The 20,641-nt window shown below is 39.4% G+C and overlaps 1 protein-coding gene across 1 annotated transcript in view; it reads right to left on the reverse strand.

Moving 5' to 3' along the window:
• The window catches only part of aplp2 (amyloid beta precursor like protein 2), a 30,167-nt gene that overhangs the window by 6,314 nt on the left and 3,212 nt on the right, over positions 1–20,641 (reverse strand). Inside the window, 14 exon segments of the mRNA XM_089013465.1 lie at positions 826–861; positions 1,088–1,160; positions 1,162–1,265; positions 2,454–2,553; positions 4,228–4,356; positions 4,875–5,033; positions 5,799–5,873; positions 6,184–6,317; positions 8,001–8,168; positions 9,315–9,511; positions 10,428–10,651; positions 11,631–11,743; positions 12,170–12,299; positions 13,224–13,397. Of these exon segments, the coding sequence (XP_088869591.1) occupies positions 826–861; positions 1,088–1,160; positions 1,162–1,265; positions 2,454–2,553; positions 4,228–4,356; positions 4,875–5,033; positions 5,799–5,873; positions 6,184–6,317; positions 8,001–8,168; positions 9,315–9,511; positions 10,428–10,651; positions 11,631–11,743; positions 12,170–12,299; positions 13,224–13,397 (1,816 nt within the window).

Raw genomic sequence — 20,641 nt, forward strand, 5'->3', positions numbered from 1 at the left:
AATTTTCTAATTTTCTAAGCCTTAAAAGTACACAAAATAGACCTTATTTTATGTATAATAAATGTGCTATGGTATTATAATTAAAGAAATAAGCTGTACTGTGTAATAAAGTCATTTTATTGACCTTTGTGACGGTCGTTGATGGCTTGATGGAATGGAGTGGCCGCTTTCATCAGCATTAAACACTTGATGAGGAACGTAGCCTTCTTCTTTCACCATCTTGAGGAATGATCCCTTGCAGGTGCTTTCTCTGCCATAATTTTACCTTGTTCTTCATCAATTGTGTTCTGAGTTGATAGCTTTTTGCATCAAGTGTACAGATGGCTTGTGCGGGTTGTTTGTGGAGCCTGATTGATGGGATATTTTAACCTTGCAGTCTACACTCTGCCTTTGAACTATCAAAGTTAAAATGAGTCCAAATTTCACAGTTTTCTCTCTATTTTCTCACTCTCTCTCTGTCGTCTGCCTGTCTCTTTAATGTCTAAACCACATCCCCTCACTGCTGCGTTCTTGACCAATCACGTGGCTTTAACCGAAGACTGGGGGCGGGGAATAGAGGACAAAAACAGTCGGCTGTCATTTTCTTGTGAGGAGAACGGGCTCGTTCGCAAACGACACATCACTCATTGTGGCAGCTCCGTGTGTATCCCGAAAAATAGTTTGTATGCCAAGGTAAAATGTTCATAAATGTAACGTTCGTAAAGCGAAAAGTTCGTAAGCCAAGGGCTTCGTAAACCGAGGTATCACTGTCCGGCTGAAAAGTAAGGATGAGAAACACAAGAGATGAAATCAGAAGGGAAGGAACACGCCACGTTTGGCACCGACCTTTCTTGAAAGCTTGCTGCGGGTCGGACAGATCGCCTTGTCGTTAACAAAAAAAGGTGGAAAATAAAGACCAACAAAGAGGAAGAAGAGAAACGTTTAGTGGAGAAGAAATTAAAAAGACAAGATCAAGATATTAACTCATTCACTGCCATTTCAATGCCAAAGTTTTTGTCACTTTCAGCGCAAGTCTTAAAAGGTAAAATCTAGCTATATGCGACTTGTCCGGAGGTGTCGGTTGTCCTTTAAGGTCAAGCGCACTCACCTTCTGGTTCCGGGTGAGATCCCAAAGAAGTGACCCGGATGGGCCTGTAAGGTTTCCCCTCGGAAACGACGGGACGCTTCCACGTTCTCCTCCGAAGACACGATGACGTCGGGTTGGGATTCGGAAATTGATGACAGGAATTGATCCATGTTGGCTTTCTGCTCTTGCATCAGCTCACCTGCCACATAAAAAAAAAAATGCCTGACTCAAAATCTTTCAATTTCATCCCTTTAGCCAAAAAAGGGCTCATCATTCCTTGAAATGATTCAAAGACATCCATGATTATCAGCTATCTGTTAACTAGCTAGCTATCCATTAGTTATTCAGCTCTCTATCTATTAGCTAGCTAGCTGTAGCTATCTATTAGCTATTTGGCTATCCAGATAGCTAGCTATTAGCTATCTATTAGCTAGCTAGCATTCTATCTATTTGAGTTACTTCCGGGTTGAGTGAATGCTGGCACGTGTGGCTGCCGCTGCTCACCCACAGAAAAACTTATCCTGTGACTGTAAAGAGACCTTGAGAGTTTTGAAATGAAATTGATTATTATTATCATTATTATTATTATTATTATTATTATTATTATTATTATAACAGGGATTTTATAATACTGCAGGTGATTCTCCTTTGTTTTTATTCTCTCTCCTTCATTTAAATGTAAATCAGAATCAGAAAACCATTAATCGTGCCACAATGGGGAAATTTGCTATCTAGCTAGCTTTCTGTGAGCTATCTTTTAGCTATCTTTTAGCTAGCTATCTTTTAGCTAGCTATCTAACTTTTAGCGATCTATCTTTTAGCTAGCTTTCTAGCTAGTATTTGAGTGACTCCCGGGTTAAGTGAACGCTGGCGCGTGTGGCTGCCGCTGCTCACCCACAGAAGAACTTATCTTGTGACTGTAAAGTGACAGGCAGTCACAATTTTTTGATGAAAAAAGAGAGTCTAAGGGTTCTAACTCGCCATTCTAATTCTCAAATTAGTTCAGGTTTTAGTTTTTCTTGCTTGGGTGTCAATAAAGCGCTGGCCAGACCTTTGGCAATGTTTTTTCCCTTCCACAACGGGGTAGAATTTCCATTTTTTCCATGTTAGGGCTTTGTTACACTTTCCGCTATTGTTAAAGTGCTACATGAACCAATATTGCATTGTATTTAGGACGGGTGCCCTCATTTCAAGCTCACATAACTCCAGACCCATATCATTTAGGAATTAACTCGTTTTTCTGATGAAAGACGAGAGTCTAAGATTTATTACGCTGCAATTTGAGTGAAAATGACAAAAACCCTGGCACTGGAGTGGACACATTTTTCAGTACATCGTCTGGCAGCGAATGAGTTAATGATCCCGATTCCTTTTCAGAGGAACTCACCGATTTCATCCTGGATCTCCTCGGCCACGTAGGGGACCTTGTAGAGCAAGGATAGACTCTGGTTCATCCTCTCTTCGATCACATGGAGGTGAGTCATCACCTGACAAATGATCAAAATTAAAAACAGGAAGTCAACTACTAGACACCTGACGGCAGTGAGTCCAAGATGGGAATTGCGGCCACGTCTGAATCATTCCACAAGATCCTCAAGGCTCTTCATGAGCATCTTGTGCACGAAATGTTTGAAGGTGCAAGCAAGGAGCAACGCTGTCAACAGGGGGCAGTGTTAAGCCAAGTGGAAAACTACAGCCCTCAAGATCTGCGTCACACTTTTATTTTGGAAACCTTTGACCCTGTGCTAATATCCTAGCCGCAATTTGAAACTCGATGGCCGCTTTGGAATTTATACCTATCAAATAACAACAACAACAACAACAACAATAACAATAATAATAATAATAATAATACATTTCATTTCTAAGCGCCTTTCAAAACTCTCAAGGTCACTTTACAGTCACAGGATAAGCTTTTTCTGTGGGTGAGCAGCGGCAGCCACACGCACAGAAGTAACTCAAGTAATAAAAATAAAAATAAAAATAAAAATAAAAATAAAAATAAAAATAAAAATAAAAATAAAAATAAAAATAAATGCAAATACAAATAATAATAATAATAATAATAAATTTCATTTATAGGCATCTTTCAAAACTCTCAAGGTCACTTTACAGTCACAGGATAAGCTTTTTCTGTGAGTGAGCAGCGGCAGCCACACGCACGGAAGTAACTCAAGTAATAAAAATAAAAATAAAAATAAAAATAAAAATAAAAATAAAAATAAAAATAAAAATAAAAATAAAAATAAAAATAAAAATAAAAATAAAAATAAAAATAAATACAAATACAAATAATAATAATAAATTTCATTTATAGGCATCTTTCAAAACTCTCAAGGTCACTTTACAGTCACAGGATAAGTTTTTTTTTCTGTTGGTGAGCAGCGGCAGCCACATGCGTCAGCGTTCACTCAACCCAAAAGTAACTCACATAATAATAATAATAATAATAATAATAATAATAATAATAATAATAATAATAATAATAATATCGCTGTATTGAGTTTTAGGACTACATAAACATTCAATGCAGCGTAAGAAACCTTAGACTCTCTTCTTTTATCAGAAAAAAAAGAGTTAATTCATAAATGATATTCATCTGGAGTTATGTGTCATATTTGGGGCTGGCCATATTGTTGATTTTGTGTTTCCCAATGATTGGATGGAGTCACGAGTGAGTCAGCAGCTGCAAGGTATTGCTTGTTTTCCACACATTTCTGTCTGCGTGTCTCCACTTGACTTCACAATTGATGTTGTAATACTTGTACTGCATTCAGCATTCAGGTCACCTTTTGAAAGAATATCATTGGTACACGACCAATAAAGTGTGGTCATAATAAACGTATTAAAAATAACATTTAATCCTTTATCCTTTTCCATGTGTTGGAAGCCTCTTTTGAAAGCCTTTATCTTGAATTTTAAAGTGAAAGTCTGAACTCATCCATCCACCATCCATCCATGCATTCATCAATCAATCCACCCATTTCCATCCATCCATTATTCATCCAACCATCATCCATCCATTCACCCATTTCATCCATCCATCCATTCCATCCATCCATCCACCCATCTCCATTCATCCATCATTCATCCAGTCACCCCATCCATCCATCCATCCACCCATCCATCCATCCCCAGGGCTTTGCTCAAACGCGTCCCACCTGCGATTTCATCTGAGCGGCCTTCTCAGGGTCGACGGCCAGGACATGCTGGTAGTGGCGGATGGTGTGCTGGCGGTCTTTGTTCTCAGCGCGCACATAACGGCGCAGTGCCTGCAGGATGCGGTGAGGCTGCAGGCAACAAATACTACTTTGTATGCAATAATAATAATAATAATAATAATAATAAGAAGAAGAAGAAGAAGAAGAAGAACAAGAAGAAGAAGAAGAAGTAACTCAAATAGATAGAAAGCTAGATAGCTATCTAATAGCTAGCTTGCTAATAGCTAGCTAATAATATTAATAATATACTACTACTACTACTACTACTACTACTACTACTACTACTACTAATAATAATAATAATAATAATAATAATAATAATAATAATAATGCATGTCATTTATAAGCACCTTTCAAAACTATCAAGGTCACTTTACAGTCACAGGATAAGTTAGATAGTTAGCTAGATAGCTATAAAACAATAAAGCTCATAGATAGCTAGCTAGCTAGCCAAATTCTTTGTGAGATCATTTTAAAAAGCACATTGCGACCTATGGGCACCGCTAACTTCTATGTAATTCCTATTCGTATTATGTGGAGGTTTATCCCCGGACCCCAAAAATGTGTCAGATGTACACGGCACTCACCCTGGGGGGGTCGGCCTGCAGGGCAGCCAGGTAGTTCTCCAGGGCCAGACGGCGCCGGTCGTTGAGCATGGCCTCCACCCGGGCCAAATGGGTCTCCACCAGCTGCTGCTTCTCGCTGGCGGCCTCTTCTTCCAGTGACTCCACCATGGCCTGGAAGTGCTGCACAAAAACACAACCATGACAAGAAAATCACGTATAGTGCAGTGATATATTGGCTTACAAACTTAATTGGTTCCCAGACAGAGTATGTAAGGCGAAAAGTGTGTATCCCAAAACTCTATTTCCCATAGGAAACCATTAAAGTGAGAATAATCCGTTCCCACGTCCCCATAAAACATCATTTTCAAATAAATAAGCCATAAAACTACACAAATTATACCTTATTTTACGTGTAATAAATGTGCTATGGTATTGTAATTACTGTAATGTCTAATAAAGTGGTTTTATTTACCTTTGTTAAGGCAGTTGATGGCTTGATAGAATGGAGTGACCGGTTTAATCAGTATTAAATTAAACACTTGATGAGGAACGCAGCCTTCTTCTTTCACCATCTTGAGGAATGATCCCATGTAGGTGCTTTCTCTGCCATAATTTTACCTTGTTCCTCATCAACTGTGTTCTGTTTAGCTGGCTTGATAGCTTTTTGCGTCAAGTGTACAGATGGCTTTGTCCGTGTGTATCCCGAAAAATAGTTTGTATGCCAAGGTTAAATTTTCATAAATTTAACGTTCGTAAGGCAAAAAGTTCATTAGCTAAAGCGTTCGTAAGCCGAGGTATCACTGTATGTCAATTTCCACGACTATTGCTAAAATCTGTAGCAACATGTCAAATTGTCCTGTGGAATAAATAACGGAGATTTTGCAACAATTTGGTTAACTGTGCACCGGCAACGCCTGTTCACCCCACCTGAAACCCTTGACTGACCTGGACCAAAGTTTGCCTCTCAGCCTTTGGCAGATTCTTGGCCTGGCGATCGGCCTCCTCCCACTCCTTCCTCACCTGCCGCCATGAGAAGAAAAGACTCAAGTTCAACGATGAGACTAAGTGTGACCATTTTGAATCATCTTTGCGTGAAACGCAACGCGCTACTTTTTTGGGGGTCATTTTTTTTACTTGTATTTATGTTTTTATTCATTGATACTTTGCATTTTATAATTTATTATAATTGTACTTTGCATCATCTTTTTTTAATTTTTTTTTGAGTTTTTCAGATATTTTTGATGTATATATTTTTTTTAACCACAGTTCTTGATTGTTTTTAAGTCATGTTTTTAATTATACAGTAGTGTGCATGCCACCCTCGGCTCACCCTCTCCATTCGGTTCCGGTGCCTGATTTCGAGCTGCTCCTTGGCCTTCTGGAAGCGACTGTGCTCCTTATCGTCTGCCGGCGTCTCAAAGTAGATGTCCACGTCATCGGCGGGTTGAGGGCTTGGGGGCGTGGCTGACGAACCAAAATTACAACAACAACAACCGTTAGACCAATTTAAAAAAAAAGGGGGGGGATTGGAAATAAAGTGCAATGAACCCCTGCTTTGTGAATTCATTTTTTTCCCAAATTGTGTTTTTGGATGCTATCTTTTAGCTCTTTATGCAGTGAATTAATTCTGAGTTAAAAGTCAGAGTTTTGAGTTAAAAATCGGAATTCTGGGTTAAAAGTCGGATTTATGAGTTAAAAGTCAGAATTCTGAGTTAAAAAACGGAATTCTGAGGTAAAAGTAGGAATTCTGATTTAAAAGTCAGATTTCTGAGTTAAAAGTCGGAATTTTGAGTTAAAGGTCGGAATTCTGAGTTAAAAGTCAGAGTTTTGACTTAAAAGTCGGAATTATAAGTAAAAAAAATCAGAATTCTGACTTAGAAGTAGGAATTCTGAATTAAAAGTCGGAATTCTAAGTTAAAAGTCGGAATTTTGAGTTAAAAGTCGGAATTTTGAGTTAAAAGTCGGAATTTTGAGTTAAAAGTCAGAGTTTTGAGTTAAAAGTCGGAATTTTGAGTTAAAAGTCAGAGTTTTGAGTTAAAAGTCGGAATTCTAAGTTAAAAGTCAGAATTCTGAGTTAAAAGTCGGAATTCTGAGTTAAAAGTCGGAATTCTAAGTTAAAAGTCGGAATTTTGAGTTAAAAGTCGGAATTATAAGTAAAAAAAATCAGAATTCTGACTTAGAAGTAGGAATTCTGAATTAAAAGTCGGAATTCTAAGTTAAAAGTCGGAATTTTGAGTTAAAAGTCGGAATCTTGAGTTAAAAGTCATAGTTTTGAGTTAAAAGTCGGAATTCTAAGTTAAAAGTCAGAATTCTGAGTTAAAAGTCGGAATTTTGAGTTAAAAGTCAGAATTCTAAGTTAAAAGTCGGAATTCTGAGTTAAAAGTCGGAATTCTAAGTTAAAAGTCGGAATTTTGAGTTAAAAGTCGGAATTATAAGTAAAAAAAATCAGAATTCTGACTTAGAAGTAGGAATTCTGAATTAAAAGTCGGAATTCTAAGTTAAAAGTCGGAATTTTGAGTTAAAAGTCGGAATTTTGAGTTAAAAGTCAGAGTTTTGAGTTAAAAGTCGGTATTCTAAGTTAAAAGTCAGAATTCTGAGTTAAAAGTCGGAATTTTGAGTTAAAAGTCAGAATTCTAAGTTAAAAGTCGGAATTCTGAGTTAAAAGTCGGAATTCTAAGTTAAAAGTCGGAATTTTGAGTTAAAAGTCGGAATTCTGAGTTAAAAGTTGGAATCCTGAGTTAAAAGTCGGAATTGGATTGGATTTGCCTTTATTAGTCTCACAGTGGAGAAATGTACATTTTACAGCAGCAAAGTGATGAAAGGAATGAAAGTAGAAAAACAGTTTTGAGTTAAAAGTCGGAATTCTGAGTTAAAAGTTGGAATTCTGAGTTAACAATCAGATTTCTGAGTAAAAATTCAGAATTCTGAGTCAGAAATCGGAATTCTGAGTTAAAAGTGGGAATTCTGAGATAATATGTGTGGATTACTTCCGGGTTATGTGAACACTGGCCTGTCTGGCTGCTGCAGCTCACCCGCAGTGCGACCTTTTTGTTCTTATCCTGTGACTGTCAAGTGTCCTTGAGAGTTTTGAAAGGCGCTTCGAACTGGAAAACCAACTCTAACTATAATTTCCAAGTTTTCACTCACCGAGCGGCTTGCACACGGCCATGCAGTACTCCTCCGAGTCAAAGTTGTTGCGATTTCCCGCGCAGCCTCCGTAGATGAACAGAACGCACTTTCTTTGGCTCAGGTCAAAGTGCCAGCGGGGCATGGAGGCCCTGCAGGGCCCCGTCTCCGCCTCCAGGGTGCAAACGGCTACAGGAAGGGAAGGGTCGGGGTCATTCGTGGAAATTTAACCTCATACAAGTGGCAGCCGACTTACGACCGGTTCGACTTACGACCACCCGTACTTACGACCATAGCCTGCAGATCCTATTTTTTAAATTTTAATTATACGCCTGGCAATTTTGGCCAGCCAGCTACCATCTCACTGTCGCACAGCAATCGACCGTGTGATGGCACCAGAGGGGGGGGAGTTTGCGAGCCATTTAGCCTCTGAGTCTCTATTCAACATTTTGAATGGATTTCGACTCACGATCATTTTGACTTACGACCGTTTGGTCGTAACGGAACTCGGTCGTAAGTTGGATGTTACCTGTATTTGAATCATATTCATAACTGGATGAGTAACAAGAAAGCATCTTCTCCCAATCTGAACTCTTTGAAGCCATTGTTTTGATTCTGGAGCAAGGCAGTTTGTGAAGGAGTATCCCGGCGTGACGTCACGAAGAAGGGGGCGTGACTTTCTGAATCTGCCCAGTTCCGAGCTCATTTTGTGGCAGTTTTGGGACTCATTTTTATTGGTGTTTTGCATTTGACTAAAAATATCAGCAATCAATATCATAATCATGATAACAATAATACATTGTATTTGTAAGCGCCTTTCAAAACTCTCAAGTACACAGTGGCTCCAAAAGAAAGTATCCATTATGTGCACGCTAAATGCTAAATTGTGGTCACTGTATATAGTTTGCAAAAAAAAAAATAATAATAATAATAAATGCACTGGGGGTGTCGATAAAGTGCTTGTCAGACCTCTGGGAATGTTTTTTACCTTACACGAGGGGGCAGGATTTGCCTTTTGTTCCAGCTTCAGCTGTTTTTAAATTGCAATATAAATCAAATATGTATGTATTGTGTTGTATTTCCTACAGCCGCCCTCATTTCAAGCTCAGATAACTCCAGACCCATATAACTTAGCAATTAACTTTTTTTTTCTGATGGAAGAAGCGAGTCTAACGTTTCTTATGCTGAATTTAATGTGTATGTAGTCCTAAAACTCAATACTCTGTGGATTTTGAGTGACAATGACAAAAACCCTGGCACTGGAGTGGACATATTGTTGCACATTGTCTGGCAGTGAACGAGCTAATTAATTGTCATTGGTAAAATAAAACGAACCTTTGACGTCCTGCAGCGTCTCATCATCATCCTCGCGGCTGTCCGACATTCTGCTGCTGTCTCGCTTGTGATCTGTCTCTTCATCCTCATAGACATAATGATAATCCTCTTTGTCCGCTTCGTCCACGTCTTCGTCTGCGTCCTCCTCGTCCACCTGCTCCACTTTCTGCGTGGGCTGCTCGACGGCCGGAGCCTCGCTACGAAAAGGCGACAGAAAAAAAAAATTATGGACAGACGCTCCCCCAACTTACGAACGACATACGTTCCCAATGGTCGTTCATAAGGTGAATTTGTTCATAAGTTGATTCAGTGCTATATTTTCTATGGAATGTATGTTTAAGGCTTATATAAGTATGTTTAAGATTTGTATAAGCGCTTTTAAGGCTTGTATAAGTAACCTGTATTGGTTTGTACTGAAAAATAAACGCTCTGTCAAGATATGTACACGTACAACTGGAGAGAATACTACATATGTTACTACAGAAATGGTCATATGTACCGTGAATGTGTTCATAAGTTGCTTCAGTGCTATATTTTGTATGTATGTATGTATGTATGTATGTATGTATGTATGTATGTATGTATGTATGTATGTATGTATGTATGTATGTATGTATGTATGTATGTATGTATGTATGTTTAAGGCTTATATAAGTATGTTTCAGGCTTGTGTAAGTAACCTGTATTGGTTTGTACTAAAAAATAAACATTTAATAAAATCTATGCTCTATAAAGATATGTACATGTACAATTGGAGAGAATACTATATATGTTACTACAGAAATGGTCATGTGTACCGTTTTTCGTAACTCAGATGTTTGTAAGTAGGGGAGCGTCTGTACAAAGTTAAGAATTATACCACTGTTTTTTTAAATAATAATAATAATAATAATAAGAAATAATAATAATAATAATAATACATTTAATGGAATTCCAGAGTTTGGGAGCAGAGCGGCTGAAAGCTCTGCACCCCATCGAATAACAGGGTGGTTCAAACTAAAGCGGTAAAAATAACAACAAAACCAAATGTTGTTCACAACAACTACTGGGATGCTTTGTAGCAATTAAACACCGAACACGGAGGTGGCCAAAACGACAAGAAACTCATGGAACCTGTTCTCAAGGGCTACGTCGTCTTCATCCAGGTTGGCCTCATCGATCTCCTCATCTTCCTCGTCTTCGTCATCGTCGTCTTCCTCATGCTCGGGGGCCGAATTAGCCGAGTCTTCGGTGCGGGAAGGCGGGCAGCAGACGAACTCGGTGCCGTGGAACTTGTCGGTGCCGCATGGGAGCAGCATGCCGTAGCTGTGCAGCATGGTTGAGCTTTTGGAGCAAGCCTGAGGATAAAACGCCATCATATTTATTCAGGCGGCCATTTTGATTCCGATAATGTGGAGGATTTGGTTCATGTTCTTATTTTAGAAACATATATTTTACATAGATTGTATTGTATTGTATTGTATCATATCACGTTATATTATATTATATTATATTATATTATATTATATTATAGTAATAATACAATATATTATTAATGATTATACTAATAAGATATATTAAAAATATAATGCACCTTATACCCCGGTGCGCCTTATACACCGGAAAACAAGGTATATTATATTATAATATTATATTATATAATATTATATTAATAATATATAATTAATGATTATACTAATGTGATATATTAATAATATAATGCAACTTATACCCCGGCGCACCGTATCCAGTGGAAAATACATCATATTTTCTATTATAATATTATTATCTTATCTTATCTTATCTTGATAATATATTATTAATGATTATACTAATACCGGGGTATAAGGTGCATTATTATATTTTCAATATAATGCACCTTATACCCCGGTGCGCCTTAAACACTGGAAAATATGTTATATATTATATTATATTATATTATATTATATTATATTATATTATATTATATTATATTATATATTCGCTAGCTATTAGCTATCTATTCACTAGCTAGCTTCCTATGTATTTGAGTTACTTCCGGGTTGAGTGAACGCTGGCGCGTGTGGCTGCACTTATCCTGTGACTGTAAAGTGACCTTGAGAGTTTTGAAAGGCGCTTAGAAATTAAATGTATTATTATTATTATTATTATTATTAAATACAAAGTGAGGATACAACATGGCAAGCCTAAGATAAGGGATTGCGCAATTCCTCCGACCAACCAACCTCAATCAATCGTCCCCGGTTTAAAACCACACGAAAAGACCCCCCCCCCCCCCCCATTACCCCCAAAATCTGCTCTACAACACCGGAATGGAGTCATGTGATCTGTGTTTACCTCCTTGGCCACGCCGTGCCACTGTTGGTGGCTAGCGCACAGGTCCATTCGCTCCTTGTGGAAGAACATGCACTTCTCGGGAACCAGCAGCACGTCACTCACAAACTCACCCACTGCGACATCACCAAAAAAAAAATCATATTAAAATCTTGATATTTCCTCCACACATCAACAAAAACAAATATTAACAAACAAAAATTGCGCCTTGAGAGTGGAGGTTGTAATCTGAGGCACTTTGACATGTGAGTATCTGCCTGTACTTCTCCCTGGAATAATTAATCTTATTATTTAAATGTAAAGTATTTTTCGGTGTAAAAGGCGCACAGGAGTACAAGACGCACCCAGAATCAATGGTGTATTTTCACACTTTTTCCATGTATAAGGCGCACCGGAGTATAAGGCGCACCCCAATCAATGGTGTATGGTAAGTGTCTTCTTCATGCTATTTTTAGATAAGTACGGCATCTGACTGTCACTTCATTCGCCCCGATGCATCGAAACGACTGTGGCAAGGAGCCCTGAGATGAACGATCGCTTACCGAGGCATTTGTAGGGCACCACGACGTGGCCGTGGCCCTTGCACACCTTCTTCTCCTTCTTGCACCAGTTGTCAATGCGCACCGGCTGGTTGGCCTCCACCACGTTGGTGATCTGGAGGTCAGGATACATCTGCGGGGGGTCAGTCAATAGTGTGAGGAGATTTTCAAGAGCAATCGCTGTAAAAACATGATTGAGTTGATTTTTTTTCAGTATCAGGCAGATTTTTTTGAAAGAAAAGTTTTAATACTTTAATACTAGATTAGCCATTTTTCCCCAAGAAAATAGGTCACATAAAAAATAGACCAAAAAAATCAAGATTGTGAGACCATATACAGTTATACCTTGGCCTGCGAACTTAATTGCTTCCCAGACAGAGTGTGTAAGGCAAAAAGTGTGTATCCCAAAAATTAATTTCCCATAGGAAACCATTAAAATGAGAATAATCCGTTCCCAGGTCCCCATAAAACATAATTTTCAAATTTTCTAAGCCTAAAAACTACACAAAATATACCTTATTTTATGTATGATAAATGTGCTATGGTATTATAATTAAAGAAATAAACTGTACTGTTTAATAAAGTCATTTTATTGACCTTTGTGATGGTCGTTGATGGCTTGATGGAACGGAGTGGCCGGTTTCATCAACATTAAACACTTGATGAGGAACATAGTCTTGTTCTTTCAGCATCTTGAGGAAAGATCCCTTGTAGGTGCTTTCTCTGCCATAATTTTACCTAGTTCCTCATCAATTGTGTTCTGTTTTGATAGCTTTTTGCATTAAGTGTACAGATGGCTTGTGCGGGTTATTTGTGTGACCCATCACTCATTGTGGCAGCTCCGTGTGTATCCCGAAAAATAGTTTGTATGCCAATGTAAAACTTTCTTAAATGTAACGTTCGTAAACTGAAAGGTTTCTAAGCCAAGGGGTTCGTAAAGCGAGCAATCACTGTCCATGTTTTTTTTTTTCATTTTCAATTTTACAAGTCATAGTTTCAAGGTGCTTTGGGAAATTTCATCAGGGTTGGTGTTTACGCTTCATCAAAAGTGACTTACCTCCTGACAGTAATGCAACACGGCTTCCTTGGTACCGACGCAGCTCTTGGTTCCGGACGGATCGGGTTCCCAATGGCCTGTCTGGATGTTGACGTGCATGTTGAGCTTGCCGCAGAACATGGCCACTTGCGGCTCGGACGTGGCAAAACCGGTGCCCGCGTTGGCTGCCAGCGCCTATGTAGGTTTACAAAATAAAAGCACAGCATAACAAATTAGCGGTATATCTTTACTTCCATGGTTTTTCCTACCTGGAAATAAAAAAAAAAACGCTTGATGTTGACTATTGATTCTAAACTAGGGGGCGGAGCATCTGGATTTCATGAGGACTGAATAGCTACATTCGACATATCGTCAAATTATTATCTCTATCATAAAAATAATGAATATTTTTGCTCATTTGCTCATCTAGCTTTACCACTGACACGCGGGGACAATAAAATATTGTTCCACTAGATGGCAGAAGATGATACAATCAACCCGTTTTCCCACCTGTTGCCATTTATACAAAACAATAATTGCGTAGTGGTCAATAGAACGATTTCGCATTGGAATGCTGAGTGGATATTTTGGATTTATTTATATAGTAAAAAAGCAAACGGCATGCCACATATTTATTGATTGCAAACATTTATACTTTCCTCTTCAGAACTATTTGAATCATATTCATAACTGGATGTGTAACAAGAAAGCATATTCTCCGAATCTGAAGCCTTTGTTTTGATTCTCCAGTTATGCAAGTCGTCTTGGCGTGACGTCACGAACTAGGGGCGGGACTTTCTGAAAATGCCCAATTCGCAGCTCAATTTTTTGCAGATTTTGGACATTTTAAGTCATTTTTATTGGTGTTTTGCATTTGAATAAAAATATCAGCCTGCGTGTTTTGGGTATTTTACATGCTATAAAATGTTTTTCTGATGTCAGTTAGGTAACAAAAAAGCAATGTCGGTTGTCCTTTAAACATACATTCCATCCAAAATACAGCACTTAAGCAACTTACGAACAAATTCACCTTACGACCGTTCGGAACGTATCTTGTTCGTAAATTGGGGAGCATCTGTCAAGAAGAGCAAGTTATGCAAAAAGTACTGAAACTTTCAAAGAAAATAAAACTCAAGGTTCTAGTACATTTCAGGTTGGATGCGAATAAGATCATCGAGTTCTTTGTGTGTGTGTGTGTGTGTGTGTGTGTGTGTGTGTGTGTGTGTGTGTGTGTGTGTGTGTGTGTGTGTGTGTGTTTGTTAGTCAGAGATAGCGGGGACACACATAAACACACCAAATCAAACACGCTATCCGACAATCTCAGGAGGAAGTAAACAGGAAAGAAGAATGGATAGCCAAAGTATTTGTGGACACTGTGTACCGCATCGGTCCTGGCATCCCATGACAAAATGGCCGCACCTCGCCGATTGTCTCGGTTTAATACTTTTCCCAGAATACTTATGGCCCCATGTGACTGCAGAGAAATGCCTGGTATGGTTAAATCCACCTAATCCTTCCCTGTGGTGACTAGTTGTCTAAGTAGGATCGTCTGGTGTGAAACCACACCCACATGGATTCAGACTCACTCGGTATTACATGCCTCCCCCCCCCCCCCCCCCCCCCCTCGCCATCCCCTGATGTCAAATGACATAACGTGGTTGGTTCATGTCTGTAAACATATTCTTTTTGGAGAATAAAGAGTCCATACTGCCCTTTGTCCGTCATCCAAACCTTCAGTTTAATTTCGACCTTAGGTTGAATTTAAACCGTGCTTACAACAGACTTCTTAGGACGTTGCCACTTAGTCATGCTAATGAGGTGATACCAGTGCGAATGAGGCAATCAGTGCCAGGTATAGGACATTAAAGGTAATCAGATGGGACAATAGTGGTAATCTGACTGTCTTCAGGGAGTAGTCTACTGCTCCCCCCAACCTTAGAGCAGGGATCTATCAAAGCGCAGGACTGGCACCGCCACCTCTGTCCATTAGGGATATATCTAGGGCCGGAGTTACCAGCACAACTTTAGTTCGCTGACAAAGCTCTTCAGATGAGGAGCGGAACGTCTGACACCTTCAAAGAAGTTAGAGGGATGCCGAGATGGGCTTGTCGTGAGACATCTCGCCAGTGGTTAGCACGTCAACCTTACAGTGCAGAGATCGCGGGCCACCCTGTGTCGAGTTTGGATGTCCTTCAAAGGTCTACGTGGGGTTTCGACGGGTCATCCGTGGCAGTTTGATTGGTCACTCTAAATTGTCCCAAGGTTAAGGTTTAGACATAAGGTTTCGAGCCTACACGGAGGTTTCGAAGGACATGGAATTATATTTATGGGGTAGTCTGACAACACAATCGACGTGACCAACAAAAAAAAAATAATAATAATACAATACAATACAAATGATATTGATTTATACAGCGCTTTAGCAACAGCTAACATGGACAGTTGTCATATACAGGAAATAAAGCAGTGATAGCCCTGCAGATAGTATATAGTAGAAAGGATTAGGGGGTAAAACCAAGATCAAGTCGGAATTAATAATAATAATAATAATCATCATTTATATTGAGAAGACAACTTTTGAAGGACTTTGTTGAAGAAGAACCTCACACACACTCATACACACACACACTGACGTGATTCACGGAGACAGTGAACCGTGGGAAGGCCGAGACCTAAGACACTAAACAAACACCAGTTCAACACTAGGACAGGGGAGACGCTAGGGCCCTATTCAGCGACACTCACCCACCCTCAAACTTAGAACCATAGACCAAGGCATGCACGCCCCGTGTCAAAAGGTGGACAGTAAAAACAGAGTCATAAAAGGGCAAAAAAAGGTGCGTCATCCTCTGAATCCAAAGGGCAAAGTCTAGCTGGAATGTGAATAAGCTCCCACTGAAACGCTCTTTTGTCCTCACGGCCACTGGACACTTTCACTGGACTGTGACTACAACACAAAGTGGGGATGGCGTTTCGTTGCTAGCTACGCGCAAGCATTCCTGACCTAAATATGAAAGCTGTGCAGACGCAATTCAATCAATGGCAATTTTTTCCCCCCTCTAAATTATTGCCAATGGAAATTAACATGATTGTTTTTCTCGAGTCTGTGTAAGCTCTCAGTCGTACAGGAGTGGTCCATCGATGAGAAGGTTTCTTCAGCCGTCATCTGTACTTCTTTGAAGGTGTTGGACGTTTCGCTTCTCATCCAAGAAACTTTGTCAGCAAACTAAAGTCTTACTGGTAGTTTTGGCCCTATATATATAGTAGGGATATATATATGGTTATGGTTACCACGTACCGAAAGGTTTCAAGCCTAGACTGAGGTTTCAAATGACTGTTTTGAGCTCTGGTTTTTGTTTTAAATTTAGGTTTCTAGGATTTAGGGTATCAAAGTAAGGTTTCTGACCGATGCTATGATTGAAAATTCCTTGTGTTTATGTTACGTGTTGAAACAAGGACAAACCCCAGGGACAGACAACTGGAATGATTACAATTGATGGCGGACACAGCGACCATTCCAGTTGGCAGGTCTGGCTCCGTCCGTCTCCCTCGACCCAAGCTAACGGAGCCCAATGACTCCTCAAATAGCCCGTTACCACAGAAACCAGCACAAAAGCATCCGAGCTATTCACACAAGCCAGAGGGAAAACAACCCCAGGCATGAAAATCTTTCTTTCAAACACTACGCTCGAGACGACGCCAGAGTTTGACACCTTCATTTCAAACCCTAAAACCATACATTAGCCATGTTTGAAACCAACATTCGGAAAGACTTTCTAAAACCCTCATTTGAGGCTCACTATTTTTAACCCTAATGTCAAACACCAAACTGTGTTTGGTATCCCAATTTAAAACCCTCAACCTTATTTGAACCCTAATGGTAAAGCCTAAACTGGATATGAAAGAATGTTTTCTTCTCACCCCATGTAAACAACAGTAAGCGATTACATAAGATAATAACAATACATTTCATTTCTAAGCGCCGTTCAAAACTCTCAAGGCCACTTTACAGTCATAGGATACGTTTTTCTGTGGGTGAGCAGCGCCAGCGTTCACTCACCCCGGAAGCTACTCAAATAGATAGAAAGCTAGCTAGCTAGATAATAGGTAGCCAGATAGCTAGAAAACTAGCAAGCTATACAGCTAATAGATATACAGATAGATAGCCTTTTATGATAACAAAATGCTAGTGGTTATATTGACATGTGAAAATCATGCACATCCAATCATTTTATTGCTAAATAAATAAATAAATACATAGATAAATTGATAAACAAATAAATTGATAAATAATAGATATATAAATGTATAAACAAATGAACAAATAAATATATAAATAGATAGATGGGTAAATACATTAATAAATATATGTAAATAAATAAATAGGTGGATCACATAAATCAATAAATTGATAAATATATAAACACATTAATAAATAAATACACGTAAAGATTTAGATAGATGGATGGATAAATAAATAAATAAATAAAAGGAAGTACTACTCCTCAACTAGAGTGCTTAAGAAACCCAGCAGACGAACTAGACTAAAAGTCTAACCATTTCGACAAGAAAGCCAAAAAGTTGTCAGCAGGGGAAACAAAGAGAGTCCGATGGAGAGATACAGAAGGCCTAATTACAGCTGGCCGGGGCTGTTGCTAGGATACCGCAGGTTTATGACAAGATAAATCAAACCGCAACAATTACTTCCGGAAAAGAAAGAAGAAAAATTGTTTGGAATGACTCGAGCGCTTTAGTGATTGAGAATGACGGAGGTCCATTTAGACTGAGGTGTATGTCACCCCTAGGCCTTCAGTAGTGCTATGTCTGAGTCAATACACAGCTGCCACTGTAAAAAAAAAAAGTGTGGTGTGATTTACGACAGATCCTGTACTGTACTTGACGATACAGTTTGCCAGGAAATAACTTGTGAATAAAGAAATACTGTCATGAAACTGTTCGAGTTTTTACCCTCAACGTGTGGATTCATGATATGGGGTCAGAAGTCGCTCTTTCACACTACAGAGAAGATGATTGGTGAAGGATGGCGAAGCTTCCATAATAACCTCGTAAAATTGCAATATTATTTGCTATTTTTGGTAGTCCGACCTTTCTTAATGAGGTCCATTTTGTCTTGAAAAGTCCGTCTTAAAAATGGCTTTAACAGTAAATCTGCAACCAAATCCATTTCTTCTCCTCCTTCAGCCATTGTGGGTTGACAAAACCGCTATTAAATCAACACAACAATATATTTGCTTACGCAACTTGCTAGCGATACAGTGTGCTAGCTCTGGCCAGTATGCTCTTGTCACTAGAATTATAGTGATAAGAGCAGTTTTCATAATTTTGCAAAATTTTGCAAAAACTCTGACGTTGACCAGCGTTTGTACCTATTATGGATTGCCAACTCGAAATCGGATTGGTTAAAGCAACAATTTGATCGACACGTTTGATGCTCCAGGGCCTGCAGAACTGATCGTGAAGGCGTCCAGGTCGATTTCTGACCCTGGTAACAAATGATGTCTGAAATGTGATTGGTAAAACGCTTAAATATGAAAACACACGTCTGGAAGCAGCACAACAGGGAAAAAGTAATGAAAGGAAACTGAAAGACAATTTGAAATTGTTTACTAAGAATTCATGGGCAAAATATAATTAACATCGGTCTGAGTTTCAGATATTTTTAGGCCATCAGAGAAGGCGTTACAGGCCTTGACGGTCCACCACCATTCAGTTCTATTGAGACATTGACCCCAGTGGTGTTTTTGCATTGGCGCTACACGAGGGTCGTTGGCTAAATGCCATGAGAATCTTCCCACCCTGACCCTTCACCTGGCGTGATTCAGCATGTGAGCCTTCTGTTGCGGCTTAGCGTCCACGTGTCCTTCAGAGGATTACACCTCCTGACATGGCGGCGGCAATTGTTTACGACTAAAATAGACCAACTTCGCACCAAGTCACGCATTCATCGGACCTCGACGAGAGGCCTTAACATAAAGCCGTTGACCCCGTCGTCCCCGTTGTATGCCTTCACTTTCTTCTGGCGCTAATCGGGTCTTCATTAAGTTTAAGCTAAGCTAAATTGACAGGCTTTGTCCCGTCTTTCTTTTCCATTTGTGCGGGAATTCGACAGCCGATGAGCCACGTGTTGCAAGGCGGGTATAAGGCTAATGAAATTAGCTGCGGGAGATAGACGGGTGAGCAAAGTCAGTGATATTAGCAAAAGGTAACTTACCGACAGAAATAAAAAATGAATAGATTAACTCATTCACTGACAGACGATATGAAAAAATGTGTCCACTCCAGTGCCAGGGTTTTTGTCATTTTTCACTCAAATTGCCGGACCCATAGATTATTGAGTTTTAGGATGACATAAACATTTAATACAGTGTTGGAAACCTTAGACTTTCTTCTTTCGTAAGAAAAAAAAAGTTAATTCCCAAATTATATGGGCGTAGAGTTATCTGATCTTAAAATGGGGATGACTGTACAAAATATAACAGATACAGTACATATTGATTTATATAGCTATTTAACAACAGCTGAAGCTGGAACGAAGCGCTAACATGCAAAAAAAGGGAAATGCTACCCCCTTGTGGAAGGGAAAAAAAACATTGCCAGAGGTCTGATCAGCGCTTTAAAATTATATTTCATGGAGACCTGGGAGCGGATTATTCTCATTTTAATGGTTTCCTATAGGAAATTAATTTTTGGGATACACACATTTCACTTTACACACTCACACTCTGTCTGGGAACCAATTAAGTGCGTAAACCAAGGTCCCACTGTATTTGTTTTGGGCACTTTTTGATACAAAAAGAGTTTGATACAAAAAACAACATCGGTATCTCCTGCTGTCACAAAGCATTCGTCTGATTGACTTCTACGCTGACAAGATGAGGTGATAACGGCGTTCTTGCTGGGGGGCGGGGGGTGAAACAACTTTTTGAGGCTTAGACCACGGAGGCCCCAGCACGTTTGGGCCAACTGTGTTTAAATCCATCCGTCTGTCCGTTCCATGGTGCACGCTCAGCAGTTTAAAAAGAGCGGGATTAGCAGCGGGCGGCTAATCTGCGGAACGCTGAAGGAGGATTTGGGAGGAGATGGCCGGCGCTCGTGTCACTTTCTCCCGTACTGGGACTCGAAGGGCTATCAGTGAAATACTCATTGACGCTACGATCAATATTCAGCTCTCTTTAAAGGACAACCGACGTCACTTTTTTGTTTCTTAACTGACATCAGAAAAACGTTTTATAGCAGCTAACATAGCCAAAACACGCAGTATGATATTTTTAGTCAAATGCAAAACACCAATAAAAATGACTTAAAGTGTCAAAAATGAATAAAAAGCTAGCTAGCTAATAGATAGCTAACAGATAGCTCGCTAGCAAGCTAGCTAATAGATAGCTAATACATATCCAGCTAGCTAGCTAATAGATAGC

This window comes from Hippocampus bargibanti, linkage group LG14 (genome assembly GCF_051943395.1).
Source record: "Hippocampus bargibanti isolate YZ-2025 linkage group LG14, ASM5194339v1, whole genome shotgun sequence".
Lineage (NCBI taxonomy): Eukaryota > Metazoa > Chordata > Actinopteri > Syngnathiformes > Syngnathidae > Hippocampus > Hippocampus bargibanti.